The 14,256-nt window shown below is 49.0% G+C and overlaps 1 protein-coding gene across 3 annotated transcripts in view; it reads left to right on the forward strand.

The window, feature by feature from the left end:
* Positions 1-14,256, forward strand: part of Txnrd1 (thioredoxin reductase 1) — a 64,572-nt gene that overhangs the window by 36,767 nt on the left and 13,549 nt on the right. For all 3 annotated transcript variants that reach the window (XM_010631330.3, XM_010631329.2, XM_010631328.2), the window contains 6 exons: positions 297-419; positions 1,714-1,786; positions 2,359-2,478; positions 10,673-10,815; positions 11,247-11,362; positions 12,269-12,494. In XM_010631330.3, the coding sequence (XP_010629632.1) occupies positions 333-419; positions 1,714-1,786; positions 2,359-2,478; positions 10,673-10,815; positions 11,247-11,362; positions 12,269-12,494 (765 nt within the window). In that variant the 5' untranslated portion in view covers positions 297-332. The remainder of the gene's footprint in view (positions 1-296; positions 420-1,713; positions 1,787-2,358; positions 2,479-10,672; positions 10,816-11,246; positions 11,363-12,268; positions 12,495-14,256) is intronic.

Genomic DNA, 14,256 nt, shown 5'->3' on the forward strand with positions numbered 1-14,256 from the left:
AAACAACAAAATTTTAGAGAAGAAAGGCTGATGATGATCCAACTCAGTTTAGGGTGAAGTTGGTCTCGTGCCGTCTAGGCCGTTCGCATCTGGAAATGTAGTATGGACACTGTCCTCTGCATCCTAACCCTAAGAGAAGCAGGCACCCATCCTTGCTTGAAGGAAGACTGGGTGTTCTCATTTGTAGGCTTTAAGTCAAGTAGCACTTTTTTCTTTGCAAATTCATTTTTCTTTCTTTAAAGAAAAAATTTCTTGCAAAGCTTTTTGACATTGTTGCTTGTAAATTTTGTCTTTAGGTTGACCAGGTGGGCCAGCTTCAACAGCCAGTAAAAATGAACAACTCCGAGGACCTTCCCGAATCCTACGACTTTGACCTCATCATCATTGGAGGGGGCTCTGGTGGTCTGGCGGCCGCTAAGGCAAGGCCATGGGTTGGGTGTGTGGCTTCCGTTTAGCGCCCTCCCATCCCCGCTGTTTCTCCAGGTTCTCTGGGATTTTTAGGTCCATTCTTGCGTTTTTCACATTCCCTTGGACAAGACAGATCAAAGTCCGACCCATAAGTCATTCCCTCTGATTGAATTGCATGTTCTTCATGTAAAAGTACGGGGAGCGGGGAGCCCAGTGTTTCGGGGCACACTTTCATTCATTTTAGGTTTGGTTGATTTTTTTCAAAGATGATAAAGGTGTATGGAAATGGTTTGACATTAGACAAATGTATTCCTTCTTTATAAATACAGTGCTGGACTTTGATTTTTTCACTCTGATTTCCATATTCATAGCACCTTGTCTCCCCAGTAGAAAGATGAAGAACAGTTAGATTTCTCGAACTTGCTGAGGATGATTTGCCTCTTGTGTATGTGAGGTGATCCATGGCCCAGCTGGGGAGAGGATGCCAAGGAAGGATGGGGGAGTGGGGTTCTTGCCCTGAGCTGGGGTGCACTGTGCCCATGTGAAGCCCTGAGCTTGTCCTGTCCTCCTCTCCGGCGGCTCCCTGACGAGACGGAGTCGGTGGCTGCCCATGTGGGGACGGTGCCCCGCAGACCGTGTTACTGTGGCAACGCTGTGTGTGCGGGTCACACAGGCCGCATCTTCCCAGAGGGCCCGTGGGGGTCTGGTCGCCCTGCACAAAGCTGTCCCCCCAATGGGAACAGATTCTCTGCAGAGTGAACCTGATGGTTGTCTCCCTTCCTCTAAGGCGGGGTGGGAACCCCACAACTTTTACAACTTTTTAACAGGATCTTCACGTGAAAATTTTAGGAAATCTCACAATTTCAGAGGGGAAACTTCTGCACTGTTCCGCCTTAGAAACTGAATTGGGTAAAACTCCATAAACGTGTGAGGTCAAGAGCTGTAGGTGGTCAGGAAGGGGCTTTACCAGCTATTTAAATTTGCCTGGCAGTGGCCACATGTGTTTCAGATTATTGCTTAATCTGTTGTGTGGAGTTACAGAAGAGGATTGTAAGGTTTCCAGCTGACTCTGACAATTTTACAACTGAAATCTGTATAATCTTTAAAGCTACCCACACAACTGTTTTGAGTGTCTCTGATTTTTGCCCTGGAGCTGAATTGATTGTCATGCGTATAAAATTCCCTGGAATTAATAGTTATGCTTTAGGCATTACAGCTTAATAAAAACAGCATGGATTTTAGCAACTCACTTGTGGTATGTGATGTTAACTCTCTCAGCTCATTTTGATAATATTTTTTTTCCAGGAGGCAGCCAAATATGGCAAGAAGGTGATGGTCTTAGATTTTGTCACTCCAACCCCTCTTGGAACTAGATGGGGTAAGCTTCGAAAATATTCCTTAAATGTTTTTGAAGAAGCAAGCAGGTTTTCCTCTGGGAATAATCTATAGTGTTTCTAAAACCCAATTTAAAAAACAAAACTAAACCAAGAGCATCTGTTTTACTTGAGCTCAGTTAAGAGAAACTCAGGTTAAATACTGGAAATCAGTTTTGAATCTTGGAAGTATGTGGAAATTTTGTAGTACTAGAGGTTGAGCTGCATGCCTAGCCCTTTTAAAATTTGTTTAAAGTTGTGGATCAGGATCTTGCAAAGTTTCCCACACAGGGCTTGGACTTGGAATCTCCTGCCTCAGCCTCCTGAGGGCTAGGGTGACAGGCGTGCGCTACCATGCCTGGCTGAAAGCTGTCTTTCTGTTTTGTTTTAGGGTGTTACTACTTGTTCGGTAGATAAAACTAAAATTTTAGCAATGTTATAAGACTAAGGAATAAAATAATATGAACAGTGTTGACCACATCTGGCTAATAATATATGTTTCATTGAATTGTAATAGTTGTTGACTACTTTCTCCTTGTGAAACAGGCTATAAACTGGTTTCTCAATGTCGTCGCAGGTCTTGGAGGAACGTGTGTGAACGTGGGTTGCATCCCTAAGAAACTGATGCACCAGGCGGCTCTGCTGGGACAGGCCCTGCAAGACTCTCGCAACTACGGGTGGAAAGTGGAGGACACAGGTATGGCAGCGAAAGCTGCTCTTCTGTCCGTGCTTGTGGGGTTTGAGCGGGGATCTTCCAGGGCATCGGTTGCTTTTACAAGGTTAGCATATACCCAGGAGGTTGCTTTTATTGTTAGACTTTTGTGGGTCAAATCGCGAGGTTACCCATCATCTACAGGTTGCTATGGTAAGAACAGATAGATACTGTGCTTGGAGTACTTGCTTTCTAGGTAGAAAACAGAAGTCTTTCAGAGCATGGTTACAAGCAGTTCTCACATCGTGGTATAAGCAGTCGTGCAGTGTTTGTGGTGAGAATATAGTACAAATTTCATTGGCTTCTTTTAGAAGCTGCTGCATTTTTCTGGCTAGAGAATTCTTTCACTGTCACTAGCAGGTGGGGTATTGTTTGTTGAGGAGGAGGAACTGTTGAGACCTCACTGGGTTAAAATGCTTGGAGTGGGCTGGGTGTGGTGGTGCATGGCTGTCAACCCCGCACTCCGAGGCTGAGGCAGGAGGGTTGTTATGAGTTCCAAGCCAGCCGGGGCTGCATAATGAGTTCGAGGCCAGTTTGAATAACACGATGAGACCCTGAACAGTAAAGATGAAGAGAGCTTTTTTTCAAGTCTGGAACCTTACAAAATCAGTCATTTTAAAGTTTTCCCGAGTTAGGTTCACATCTGTTTCCTCAGTGCTTACAAGGCTGTTTTGTGTCCATGTCCTTGCAGGCCTGAGGCTGTAGCTGAGTTTCCTCACTTGGCTCTAGGGCCGTGTTATTTTCTCTGTGTTAGACCCAGCTCAGCTGACCCAGGAAGCATGGACTTAGCCCCGGACCTGCCAGTACCCTGCCCCTCTTCCGCCTCCTCCCCCAGTGGCTCCCATTGCAGAGCCCGCCCTCTTGGGCTGTCCGTCCTCTCCGCTTTCCTCCTCTTGATGCTGTTCATGGACCCGATTAATAGCCTCCTTCTTAAACCTACGTGGTGTTTGGAAATTCTTCTGAGGAAGGACCTGAAGTGGGAGTATTAACGTGGAAAGATCTAGAACAAGGTGGGAAAGGGGAGGTTGTTCCAGGCACATTGTGATGGATGCATTTTGTGACTTCCGTGCTCTGTCTCACCTAGTCACTGCCACCCGACCACTGGGTGGCTGACAGTGCTCCCTCCATCGGGCCTCCCTGGAGTCCTAGTTCATACGCTGTCAGGTCTTACGGGGAGGAAGGCAGCTGGTCAAACAGGTTTGCTTAATGCAGTTAAGAATGTAGGAAAATACACGTGGTGGGTCTTTTAGAATCTTAAAAGCCTGCTGGTTTTAAATGTACAGAGGCTAAGGTAATAAAAGCTGATACTGTCCTAGCATAGTTCAGACCTGTGCATGAAAGTCAGTATTACATCTCCAAATTTCCTGATACCTTTAAATTAAGTTATTTATCCAACTATTTCTGGGGGGCGGGGCGGGGGTTTTTGGTTTTTTGAGACAGGGTCTCATTATGTAGTTGAGACTGACCTGCAACTCACTATGTAGCCAGGGGATCGAATTCGGGACCTTGCACTTCTGAGGCAGGTGGTGGAACTGTGGAGCTAAATCCCCGGCCCAGCCCAGGCTGATTTTGAACTCACAGCAATCCGTCTGCCTCAGGCTCCCCAAGGGCTGGGATTATAGGCGTGCGCCACCACGCCCAGCCTTTTATCCAACTATTTTAATGGTTTTACTTCCTTTGTGTTTCTTCCCCCTTGCTAGATTTTAAGGTAGGAATACACAGTTTTCTACCATTACATCAACAACCCCTCCTGTACTTCTCTGCAGCAGCAGTAACTCCAGAGACTGAGCCCGAGTGAAGGGCTTGGCCCTGTTTCAGTCCGAGTCCCTTCCTACGCGGGCGCCTCCTGAGTTCTTACTGTGTCATCCGGGCTCTGTGCTGAGGTGTGGGGTGTGTGAGTGAGTGTGCATTCGCGTGTGCAGTGTCACCGAGGAAGCAGTACTTCATCTTCCCCCATTTGTGAGGAATACGGTGGGTTTGGATAAACACTGCTTTATTTGGTTAGGTCTTAGAGCTAGAAAGAAACTTGGAGGAGTATTTTTCAAATGAGACTGTGGAAAGCTAGAGAGGCTGCTGATCCTTGTATCCTAGCAGATGAAGTTTCTCCATTCTTAGAGTAGCACACATCCAGTCTGACTTCCCCGACCAGAGAGCAGCCCTCTTGCTTGCTAGCAGGACTCTCTTCTCTGACACCAAGTGGCCCCAGGGTGCCGAGGGATCTAGGGGACCTGGCCCAAGCACAGCAGCTGCCCAGCCGACAGGTCCAGGACTTGGCCTATGACCTGCCTTTCCCCAGACTTCAGATTGAAAATACATGGGGAAAAGCTCAGTGGAGAGCTCATTTCATTGGCGGTGTCCTTTCTAGAAGACTGATTGGCTTTATATTGCTCAGATTTACCTATTTGAGTTATCTTATGCTCAAGAATTAAATATGTCATTAAAAGATCACATGTTGCTGGGCATGCTGGCACACACCTGTAATCCCAGCACTCAGGAGGCTGAGGCAGGAGGATCACTGTGAGTTCCAGACCAGCCTGGGCTACATAGTGAGTTCCAGGTCAGTCTCAACTACATCATGAGACCCTGTCTCAAAACAAAAAAAAAAGATTATGTGTTCAGGAAGGTTTAGGGTCACACTGTCAGTACACGGAAGGCAGGGCCATAGCTCACAGGGAGGGGAGTGGAGTGCTCTGGGCTGTGTCTGCCCATTGCATAGCTGAGTTGATCCTTTCCCCGCACTTGACACAGGTATGGCAGCGAAAGCTGCTCTTCTGTCCGTGCTTGTGGGGTTTGAGCGGGGATCTTCCAGGGCATCGGTTGCTTTTACAAGGTTAGCATATACCCAGGAGGTTGCTTTTATTGTTAGACTTTTGTGGGTCAAATCGCGAGGTTACCCATCATCTACAGGTTGCTATGGTAAGAACAGATAGATACTGTGCTTGGAGTACTTGCTTTCTAGGTAGAAAACAGAAGTCTTTCAGAGCATGGTTACAAGCAGTTCTCACATCGTGGTATAAGCAGTCGTGCAGTGTTTGTGGTGAGAATATAGTACAAATTTCATTGGCTTCTTTTAGAAGCTGCTGCATTTTTCTGGCTAGAGAATTCTTTCACTGTCACTAGCAGGTGGGGTATTGTTTGTTGAGGAGGAGGAACTGTTGAGACCTCACTGGGTTAAAATGCTTGGAGTGGGCTGGGTGTGGTGGTGCATGGCTGTCAACCCCGCACTCCGAGGCTGAGGCAGGAGGGTTGTTATGAGTTCCAAGCCAGCCGGGGCTGCATAATGAGTTCGAGGCCAGTTTGAATAACACGATGAGACCCTGAACAGTAAAGATGAAGAGAGCTTTTTTTCAAGTCTGGAACCTTACAAAATCAGTCATTTTAAAGTTTTCCCGAGTTAGGTTCACATCTGTTTCCTCAGTGCTTACAAGGCTGTTTTGTGTCCATGTCCTTGCAGGCCTGAGGCTGTAGCTGAGTTTCCTCACTTGGCTCTAGGGCCGTGTTATTTTCTCTGTGTTAGACCCAGCTCAGCTGACCCAGGAAGCATGGACTTAGCCCCGGACCTGCCAGTACCCTGCCCCTCTTCCGCCTCCTCCCCCAGTGGCTCCCATTGCAGAGCCCGCCCTCTTGGGCTGTCCGTCCTCTCCGCTTTCCTCCTCTTGATGCTGTTCATGGACCCGATTAATAGCCTCCTTCTTAAACCTACGTGGTGTTTGGAAATTCTTCTGAGGAAGGACCTGAAGTGGGAGTATTAACGTGGAAAGATCTAGAACAAGGTGGGAAAGGGGAGGTTGTTCCAGGCACATTGTGATGGATGCATTTTGTGACTTCCGTGCTCTGTCTCACCTAGTCACTGCCACCCGACCACTGGGTGGCTGACAGTGCTCCCTCCATCGGGCCTCCCTGGAGTCCTAGTTCATACGCTGTCAGGTCTTACGGGGAGGAAGGCAGCTGGTCAAACAGGTTTGCTTAATGCAGTTAAGAATGTAGGAAAATACACGTGGTGGGTCTTTTAGAATCTTAAAAGCCTGCTGGTTTTAAATGTACAGAGGCTAAGGTAATAAAAGCTGATACTGTCCTAGCATAGTTCAGACCTGTGCATGAAAGTCAGTATTACATCTCCAAATTTCCTGATACCTTTAAATTAAGTTATTTATCCAACTATTTCTGGGGGGCGGGGCGGGGGTTTTTGGTTTTTTGAGACAGGGTCTCATTATGTAGTTGAGACTGACCTGCAACTCACTATGTAGCCAGGGGATCGAATTCGGGACCTTGCACTTCTGAGGCAGGTGGTGGAACTGTGGAGCTAAATCCCCGGCCCAGCCCAGGCTGATTTTGAACTCACAGCAATCCGTCTGCCTCAGGCTCCCCAAGGGCTGGGATTATAGGCGTGCGCCACCACGCCCAGCCTTTTATCCAACTATTTTAATGGTTTTACTTCCTTTGTGTTTCTTCCCCCTTGCTAGATTTTAAGGTAGGAATACACAGTTTTCTACCATTACATCAACAACCCCTCCTGTACTTCTCTGCAGCAGCAGTAACTCCAGAGACTGAGCCCGAGTGAAGGGCTTGGCCCTGTTTCAGTCCGAGTCCCTTCCTACGCGGGCGCCTCCTGAGTTCTTACTGTGTCATCCGGGCTCTGTGCTGAGGTGTGGGGTGTGTGAGTGAGTGTGCATTCGCGTGTGCAGTGTCACCGAGGAAGCAGTACTTCATCTTCCCCCATTTGTGAGGAATACGGTGGGTTTGGATAAACACTGCTTTATTTGGTTAGGTCTTAGAGCTAGAAAGAAACTTGGAGGAGTATTTTTCAAATGAGACTGTGGAAAGCTAGAGAGGCTGCTGATCCTTGTATCCTAGCAGATGAAGTTTCTCCATTCTTAGAGTAGCACACATCCAGTCTGACTTCCCCGACCAGAGAGCAGCCCTCTTGCTTGCTAGCAGGACTCTCTTCTCTGACACCAAGTGGCCCCAGGGTGCCGAGGGATCTAGGGGACCTGGCCCAAGCACAGCAGCTGCCCAGCCGACAGGTCCAGGACTTGGCCTATGACCTGCCTTTCCCCAGACTTCAGATTGAAAATACATGGGGAAAAGCTCAGTGGAGAGCTCATTTCATTGGAGGTGTCCTTTCTAGAAGACTGATTGGCTTTATATTGCTCAGATTTACCTATTTGAGTTATCTTATGCTCAAGAATTAAATATGTCATTAAAAGATCACATGTTGCTGGGCATGCTGGCACACACCTGTAATCCCAGCACTCAGGAGGCTGAGGCAGGAGGATCACTGTGAGTTCCAGACCAGCCTGGGCTACATAGTGAGTTCCAGGTCAGTCTCAACTACATCATGAGACCCTGTCTCAAAACAAAAAAAAAAGATTATGTGTTCAGGAAGGTTTAGGGTCACACTGTCAGTACACGGAAGGCAGGGCCATAGCTCACAGGGAGGGGAGTGGAGTGCTCTGGGCTGTGTCTGCCCATTGCATAGCTGAGTTGATCCTTTCCCCGCACTGTGCTGCTCAAGCGTGCGTGCGCAGGCCGTGGCCAGGTCGTCTGCCCTTCATTTTCCTGGACGTCTGAGGTATGATCAGACCATGCAGTGGATGTTTGCATTTTTAATTTATTTTCATTTTTTTTGGTACTGGGGATCGAACTTGGGTCCTTGCGCTTGCGAGGCAGGCCACCGAACCACTGAGCTAATCCCCGGCCCCTGTCTGCATTTTTTAAATCGTTAAAGACACGTGGCCGTGAATCCCCTTCCAGATATTTCCCGTGGTGTAAACACTCTTATCCGTCGTTCTTGCCTCTTTCTGAAGCAGTTCTGGAGTCTCCCTTTGTGACTGCTTTACGGAGTGTGATCAAGAACATGGCGCATGCTTTTGCTGCGTCCCATTCCATAGAAAGGCAGCTCGTAAAGATCACGATGTGTGTCCTCACCCACCTGTTCCCCAGATCTGGCGCCTGTGACTTCTGGTTCCTACCCAGAGTTAAAACGACCAAGGAAGGAAAATGTTTTGAATGGATTCAGGACGTTGAAGCAGCCATGGCAGCGCAACTATAGATCCAAAAGAGGGCTCCAGAGCTGCTGCAGAAAGTGGCAAGAACTGTGGGCTAAGGGTTCAAAACCAGGAAGTGCGTGGAGAGGGATTCGTGGCAATAGGTCTCAACGTGAACACTGTTTCCGGTCACGTCTGGTGGAACTGGAATAATTCCTCCCTCTTTGGTGCTTCGAGCTTCACGTGTCTCCAGACATGTTAAAAACTGTTCATCCTCGTGCCAGTTTAGTTTCCATCACTGGGTCTCAGGGAGTGGCCTGGCGCTCTTGTGTGTGGCGCTCATCAGGAGAGCTGCTGTGGGCGGCACAGGGCACCCTGAGGTCAAGCTGGTTCTAGCTGGAGTGTGCATTCCAGGCTCCGAGGTGAGTTTCAGCCCGGGACCAAGCGGGTGGCCAGGATGTAGCCGGGGGGGAGGGACGCTTGTCAGTGACACCCCAGTGACCAGTCTCTTCCAGCCATACCCTGCCTCCTCACATCGAGTTTAACTGGTCGGACCTCCTTCCGGAAGCCCAGCCTCTGGACACACGAGGTTTTGGGAACATTGTAGATCTCAGCTCCGACGGGCACTGTCAGAAGCCAGGGCAGTGCTAACCGGAGAGCTGGAGTTCTGCTTATTCCTGGCAGCATGATCCGGAATGGGGCAGCTGGAGCGCATTGGTGTCCTGCCCCAGCCTGGGGGCCTGACGTTTAGGTTCCTTCTGCTCAAGCACAGCCACACTGACGTGGGGGACAAGGGGGCCATGCACTGTGACACAGGGTGAGAAAGGAGGTTTGAGGAACTTGGAGATCAGGCTGGGGTATCCCTAAGTCCCGGGGACCCCCAGTGGTGCGTGTCTGGAATTTCCGTACAGTAGAGTCTCTGGTTCAGGGGGAGGGTATGGAAAGGGACTGGTGAAACTCTAGGAAGTTCCGCAGTGAGATGCTTGGATGTAGGGGAGAGGGATGTATGGCTGTTCCCGTCCATGCCTGTGGGCATACAGCAAGTCCTGCCTTCGCCCTGAGCTGCGTCCTCAGCCCTTTGTATTTTTTATTTTGAGATGGATCGTAGTAAAGTCACTTAAGTTGCCCGGGCAAGCCCAATGTGCAGTTCTCCTGCCTCAGCCTCCCACAGCACTGGGATTACCAGCCCTCAGGCGGACAGTAGTGTCCAGGGTCTCTTCAGCACCCCACACTCCCAGGCACCCTTCTTGACACCACAGCCACGGTAGCCCCTACACGGAGATCTCTTCAGGTTTGCCCAGTCCTAACCCTTTGAGATTGTGTGAGCTGAGTATCCATAAGAGGCTGGCAGTTGGATTTCATAGACCTGGTTTCACCATTTCTTCTGTGGCCCTGAATCTGTGACCTCGAGTCCTCATTTCCCGGAGAGAAACGTGGAATTTGTGGATGCCTTCTTTCTTCTGAGCCGCAGATTCCCCAGGGCCTGTCTTACGTGCACCACCAGAGAACAGTTAGTTCATCGACGTCCCGATTGTCTCTTAGTCATTAGGATGATATTGACTAATGAGAGACAGAAGGCTGGTTCTTACCCTTTAGAATTTTGAAATTCAATGTTTTTATGGATTCAAAAGAGTAATTGTGATTAAAATAACACTTTTGGTGTGATGGTATTGGGGCAGTGAGATAGACTGAAAATTCTGTCTAAACGTTTGGCAGATAGTAAATGTTTGAGGCTTCAAGGCCCACGCGTGTGAGCGCCAATTCAGCTCCACGCCCGTGCAGCGGGAACCCTCCCGACACGAGCGCGGCTGCGTCTCAGGAGAGCTTTGTTTACCAGAAGCGCTGGCGGGCCAGTTCGACCCGCGGTGCCATGGGGCCAGTTGCTGCACAAGCACTGCTCTCTTAGTCCCTGTACACCTGGCTGTGCGAGACTCTTACTAGTTTGTTATGCATGGAACCCAGGTAAACTCCAGTTCGTTCCTAGATTCAGAGAAAAGCGTTGTGTCGTGCTGTTTCAGTCTGGAGAATTTCCAGGAAGGCCCGCATCATTTCATCATGTGGATCAGGGAAGAGAAACGTAGCTCAGAACACAGGACTTGCTCCTTTAGACTGCAGCCTGCTCCTGCCATTCCAGATGAGTAGTTGCCGAGGCAGTTGGAGACCTAAATGTTCTGTCTCGATTCCTCATGCAGTTCAGCACGACTGGGAAAAGATGACGGAAGCTGTACAGAATCACATCGGCTCACTGAACTGGGGCTACCGAGTAGCTCTTCGGGAGAAGAAGGTCGTCTACGAGAACGCGTACGGGCAGTTCATTGGTCCTCACAGGATTAAGGTAAACCTGACACCCTGTGCAGCGTGCTTGGTCTGTGTCTGTCCCTGTCTCTGTCTGCCCACACTTCATTCTGTCTTTCTTTTGGGGTTCAATTCTTTCTAGGGGAGAAAAAAATCATTTAAAGTATTATAATTAAAATCATTAGCCACTGTGACCCAGACTCCAGCTTTGCGGGTTGGCTCACGCCTCCTCGCGTGGCCTCCTGTAGGGTGCGGTGGCTGGCAGTGCCCTGGGCCAGGTGAGCTCCATGCGGACCCTTGGCTGGCGTTGTGACCTTGAGCAAGTCCGTTCCCTACCCAGCGTCTCTCATTCTCCCACGTTTTTATAAGGATCAGCAAAGACGTTGTGCAGAAAAGCCTTTATTAACTATAAAGCTTGCAGTTCTAGGGAATAATTACTTAACTAAAATTGACATGTTGGTTTCTTTGTAGGCAACAAATAATAAAGGCAAAGAAAAAATTTATTCAGCAGAGCGATTTCTCATTGCCACTGGTGAAAGACCCCGCTACTTGGGCATCCCCGGCGACAAAGAGCACTGCATTAGCAGGTGAGGTCTTGCTCTTTTCTTCAAGCCACTTAGTGCAGTTCTTAAAGAGAAAATATTTTAAGCAAGAGAACATTTTAAAAATTCAAAACTGCCAATGCCGGTTATCCCACCCCGAGAGTTACTGTTAATACACCGCGAACCCACTCAGAGCGGATGCGTACTTGTATCGTGTGGCTGTGTGAGTTCCGGGGCCCAAGTGCAGACGGACGCCCACGACATTTTGTAAAACAAGTATGGCACGGATGCATTTACATTTAGTTTTGCAAGCCTGGGATCATGCTTCTGTTTTACACTTGCAAAGTGGACCCCAGAAGTATTGGAGAGCAGGCCTTCATTGTACGTTCATCGACCCTGGTCCCGACCCCTGCTGTCCTGTAGGAGGAGGTTGGGAAGCAATGCCCATCAAGGGATTTGCTGTGTGATTTCCTTCTGCCAACTGAGTAATAACATGACTGACATTATTGGTGAGCGGTTTAAACATTAAGGCAGATTGTGGGGGGTTCGCCCTCTCCAGTGCTCTTGGCCTGAGAATTTCTGTTACACATTTGCCTTCTCCATCAGGCTCTTGTTGGTAAAATGATTTCATACTGTGGGCCTTGCCCAGGGGCAGCTGCTGTCCTCTGCCTGGGACAGTGGGCTGCGGTAATGCAACACGTTAACCTGGGTGCTCAGAGAGCCTCAGATGCTTTCCCAAGGCCATTTAGAGCAGGAAAAGGAACGAAGTATCTAAGGCTTTCTAGAGAGTTCTGTCACCCATGCGCGCACACACGTGTGTGTGTGTGTGTGTGTGTGTGTGTGTGCATTAAATGTTTGTAATTGTAAAAGTTTCTTGTTCTTGTGAAAGTGAAAACTGTTTCCTTCCATTACTCATACGTGAACATTTTATTTCCCCACCCCGATTTTCAGCGATGATCTTTTCTCCTTGCCTTACTGCCCGGGCAAGACCCTGGTGGTTGGAGCGTCCTACGTGGCTTTGGAGTGTGCTGGGTTCCTGGCTGGTATCGGTCTAGATGTCACTGTCATGGTCCGGTCCATTCTCCTTAGAGGATTTGACCAGGACATGGCCAACAAAATTGGCGAACACATGGAAGAACATGGGATCAAGTTCATAAAGCAGTTTGTACCGATTAAAGTAAGTGGGGCGTCTGTGAGTCTGTCTGTCTGTGTTCAGGATAAGAGGCAGGAAGAGCCTGCTTGGTGGTGGGAGCGCCCTGTGAGCTGTGCAGCCCGTCTGGGACCCTGCAGCCCCTCCCCGCTGTGTCCGGTACACGTGCTGGGCCTGGCCTGCTGCCCGAGGAGCGCTTGTGTCCACACCATGATCCTTTCCTTGTCCGTGACCTCTTGCTTCTTTGCTAACAATGTTCCCCTCTATTCGTTCCTTGGTACTGTCTTTGGTCTGCTATACAGGTCCCAGAGACTGGAATGATGATTCAAGACTAGCTTCATTTGTTTTTTTCCCATAAGTGATTTTCCCTGGGTATATGGTGTAGCTGACCTATATACTACGTAATTCCAGCTTCCCTGGGAGCAGTTACCTCATCTGATTAGTGGGCTGGCTGTTGTGTTCACTTTTAGTCGTTTCAGAAGGCCTGAACTTTTCCAAGTTGCAGGTGAGATTTTGTTAACCTTACCACAGATGTTTTGTTACATAAGAGCGACAGAGTGGGTCACTTCAGTGCGTGTGACGGTGAGATGCTTGATGCAGGGTTAGCAGTGTCGGCCATGTATTTTTCCCTCTCGTGACCACTGATGTCTTAGTGCGGAGAGGTAAGGGAATAGTTCGGTGTCCGTCTGACCTGGATCTAGGGACCTCCGTGCACTTTTTTGCCGTGTGATCTGGGGAGAGTTATTTAATGTCTCTGAGCCCTGGTTACGTTTGTAAAGTGAGAAAGACGGCAGCATCTGCTGAGGGTTCTCGCGAGGACTGCGTTGGCCAGCACTTCAGTGATAGGGCACAGCTGGCCCGGAGTAAATCTAATGGGAATGTGTCTCGCTGTCATCCTGAGGATCGAAGTGCGGCTTTTGTGGGTGTTACCAGTGCTTGGTTATTCCGGCTGTTTCTCAGCGGAGATGCTCCATCTGTATTAGGGCCTGATTAGGAGACAGCAATTATACATCTGTTACCTATAAGAAATACAGAGTAGATATAAGTATATGTGAAGATCTATAGGTGTTATACATAACCAAGTTATATGTCCGTGCTGTACTGATAGAAAAATATCACCTTCCTGTATAGTACGTGAATAATACATATATCTGCAAACCCTTCAGGAAGCCTGCTGGGTGGGGCGGCGCCCCCTAACCCAGTCCCATGGTGTGACTCCTGTCGCGGGCCTTGAACTCTTGCTGTGCTGTAGGTGACAAAAGGGAAGGAGCGGGCTGTGGAGAGGCAGAGAACTCAGTGCGGGCTGGAAGGCTGTGGGGAGGACGTTGCTTAGGCAGGAAAGGCTTGGTGGAGCGGTGGGGAAACAGATCTGTGCTCTAGGCCATTTCGGCTCTTCTCTAAGGGTTAGGATGTTTTGACTGGAACCAGAAAGGCCTCCAGCGTGTTGAAAAGAGGTTCCACTGTATAAAATGAAAAGGGAACTCAAGATGGAAACATTTACTATTTATAAAGTGACCTTGACAGCGAGCGCTCCCAAACCAGAATGGTTCAACTCTGCAGGTAGAATGAAAATTACAGGAGATCCAGATTGATCTCTCGGGAAATGTTCTACAGAAGGGCACGACGGGCCCGTTACTCAGAGACAAAGGTAACTACAGACCTGAGAAAGCATCGGGGGAAGGGTTCTCTGGTAGGCTCTGGTCTTCCGAGCTCCGTGGTGTGGTTACATCCTGCCCCGCCCAGGGCTCCGCGCGTGTGTGTGTGTGTGTGTGTGTGTGTGTGTGTGTGT

This window comes from Fukomys damarensis, unplaced genomic scaffold (assembly GCF_012274545.1).
Source record: "Fukomys damarensis isolate Sample0158 unplaced genomic scaffold, DMR_v1.0_HiC HiC_scaffold_15, whole genome shotgun sequence".
In the NCBI taxonomy this organism is placed as follows: domain Eukaryota; kingdom Metazoa; phylum Chordata; class Mammalia; order Rodentia; family Bathyergidae; genus Fukomys; species Fukomys damarensis.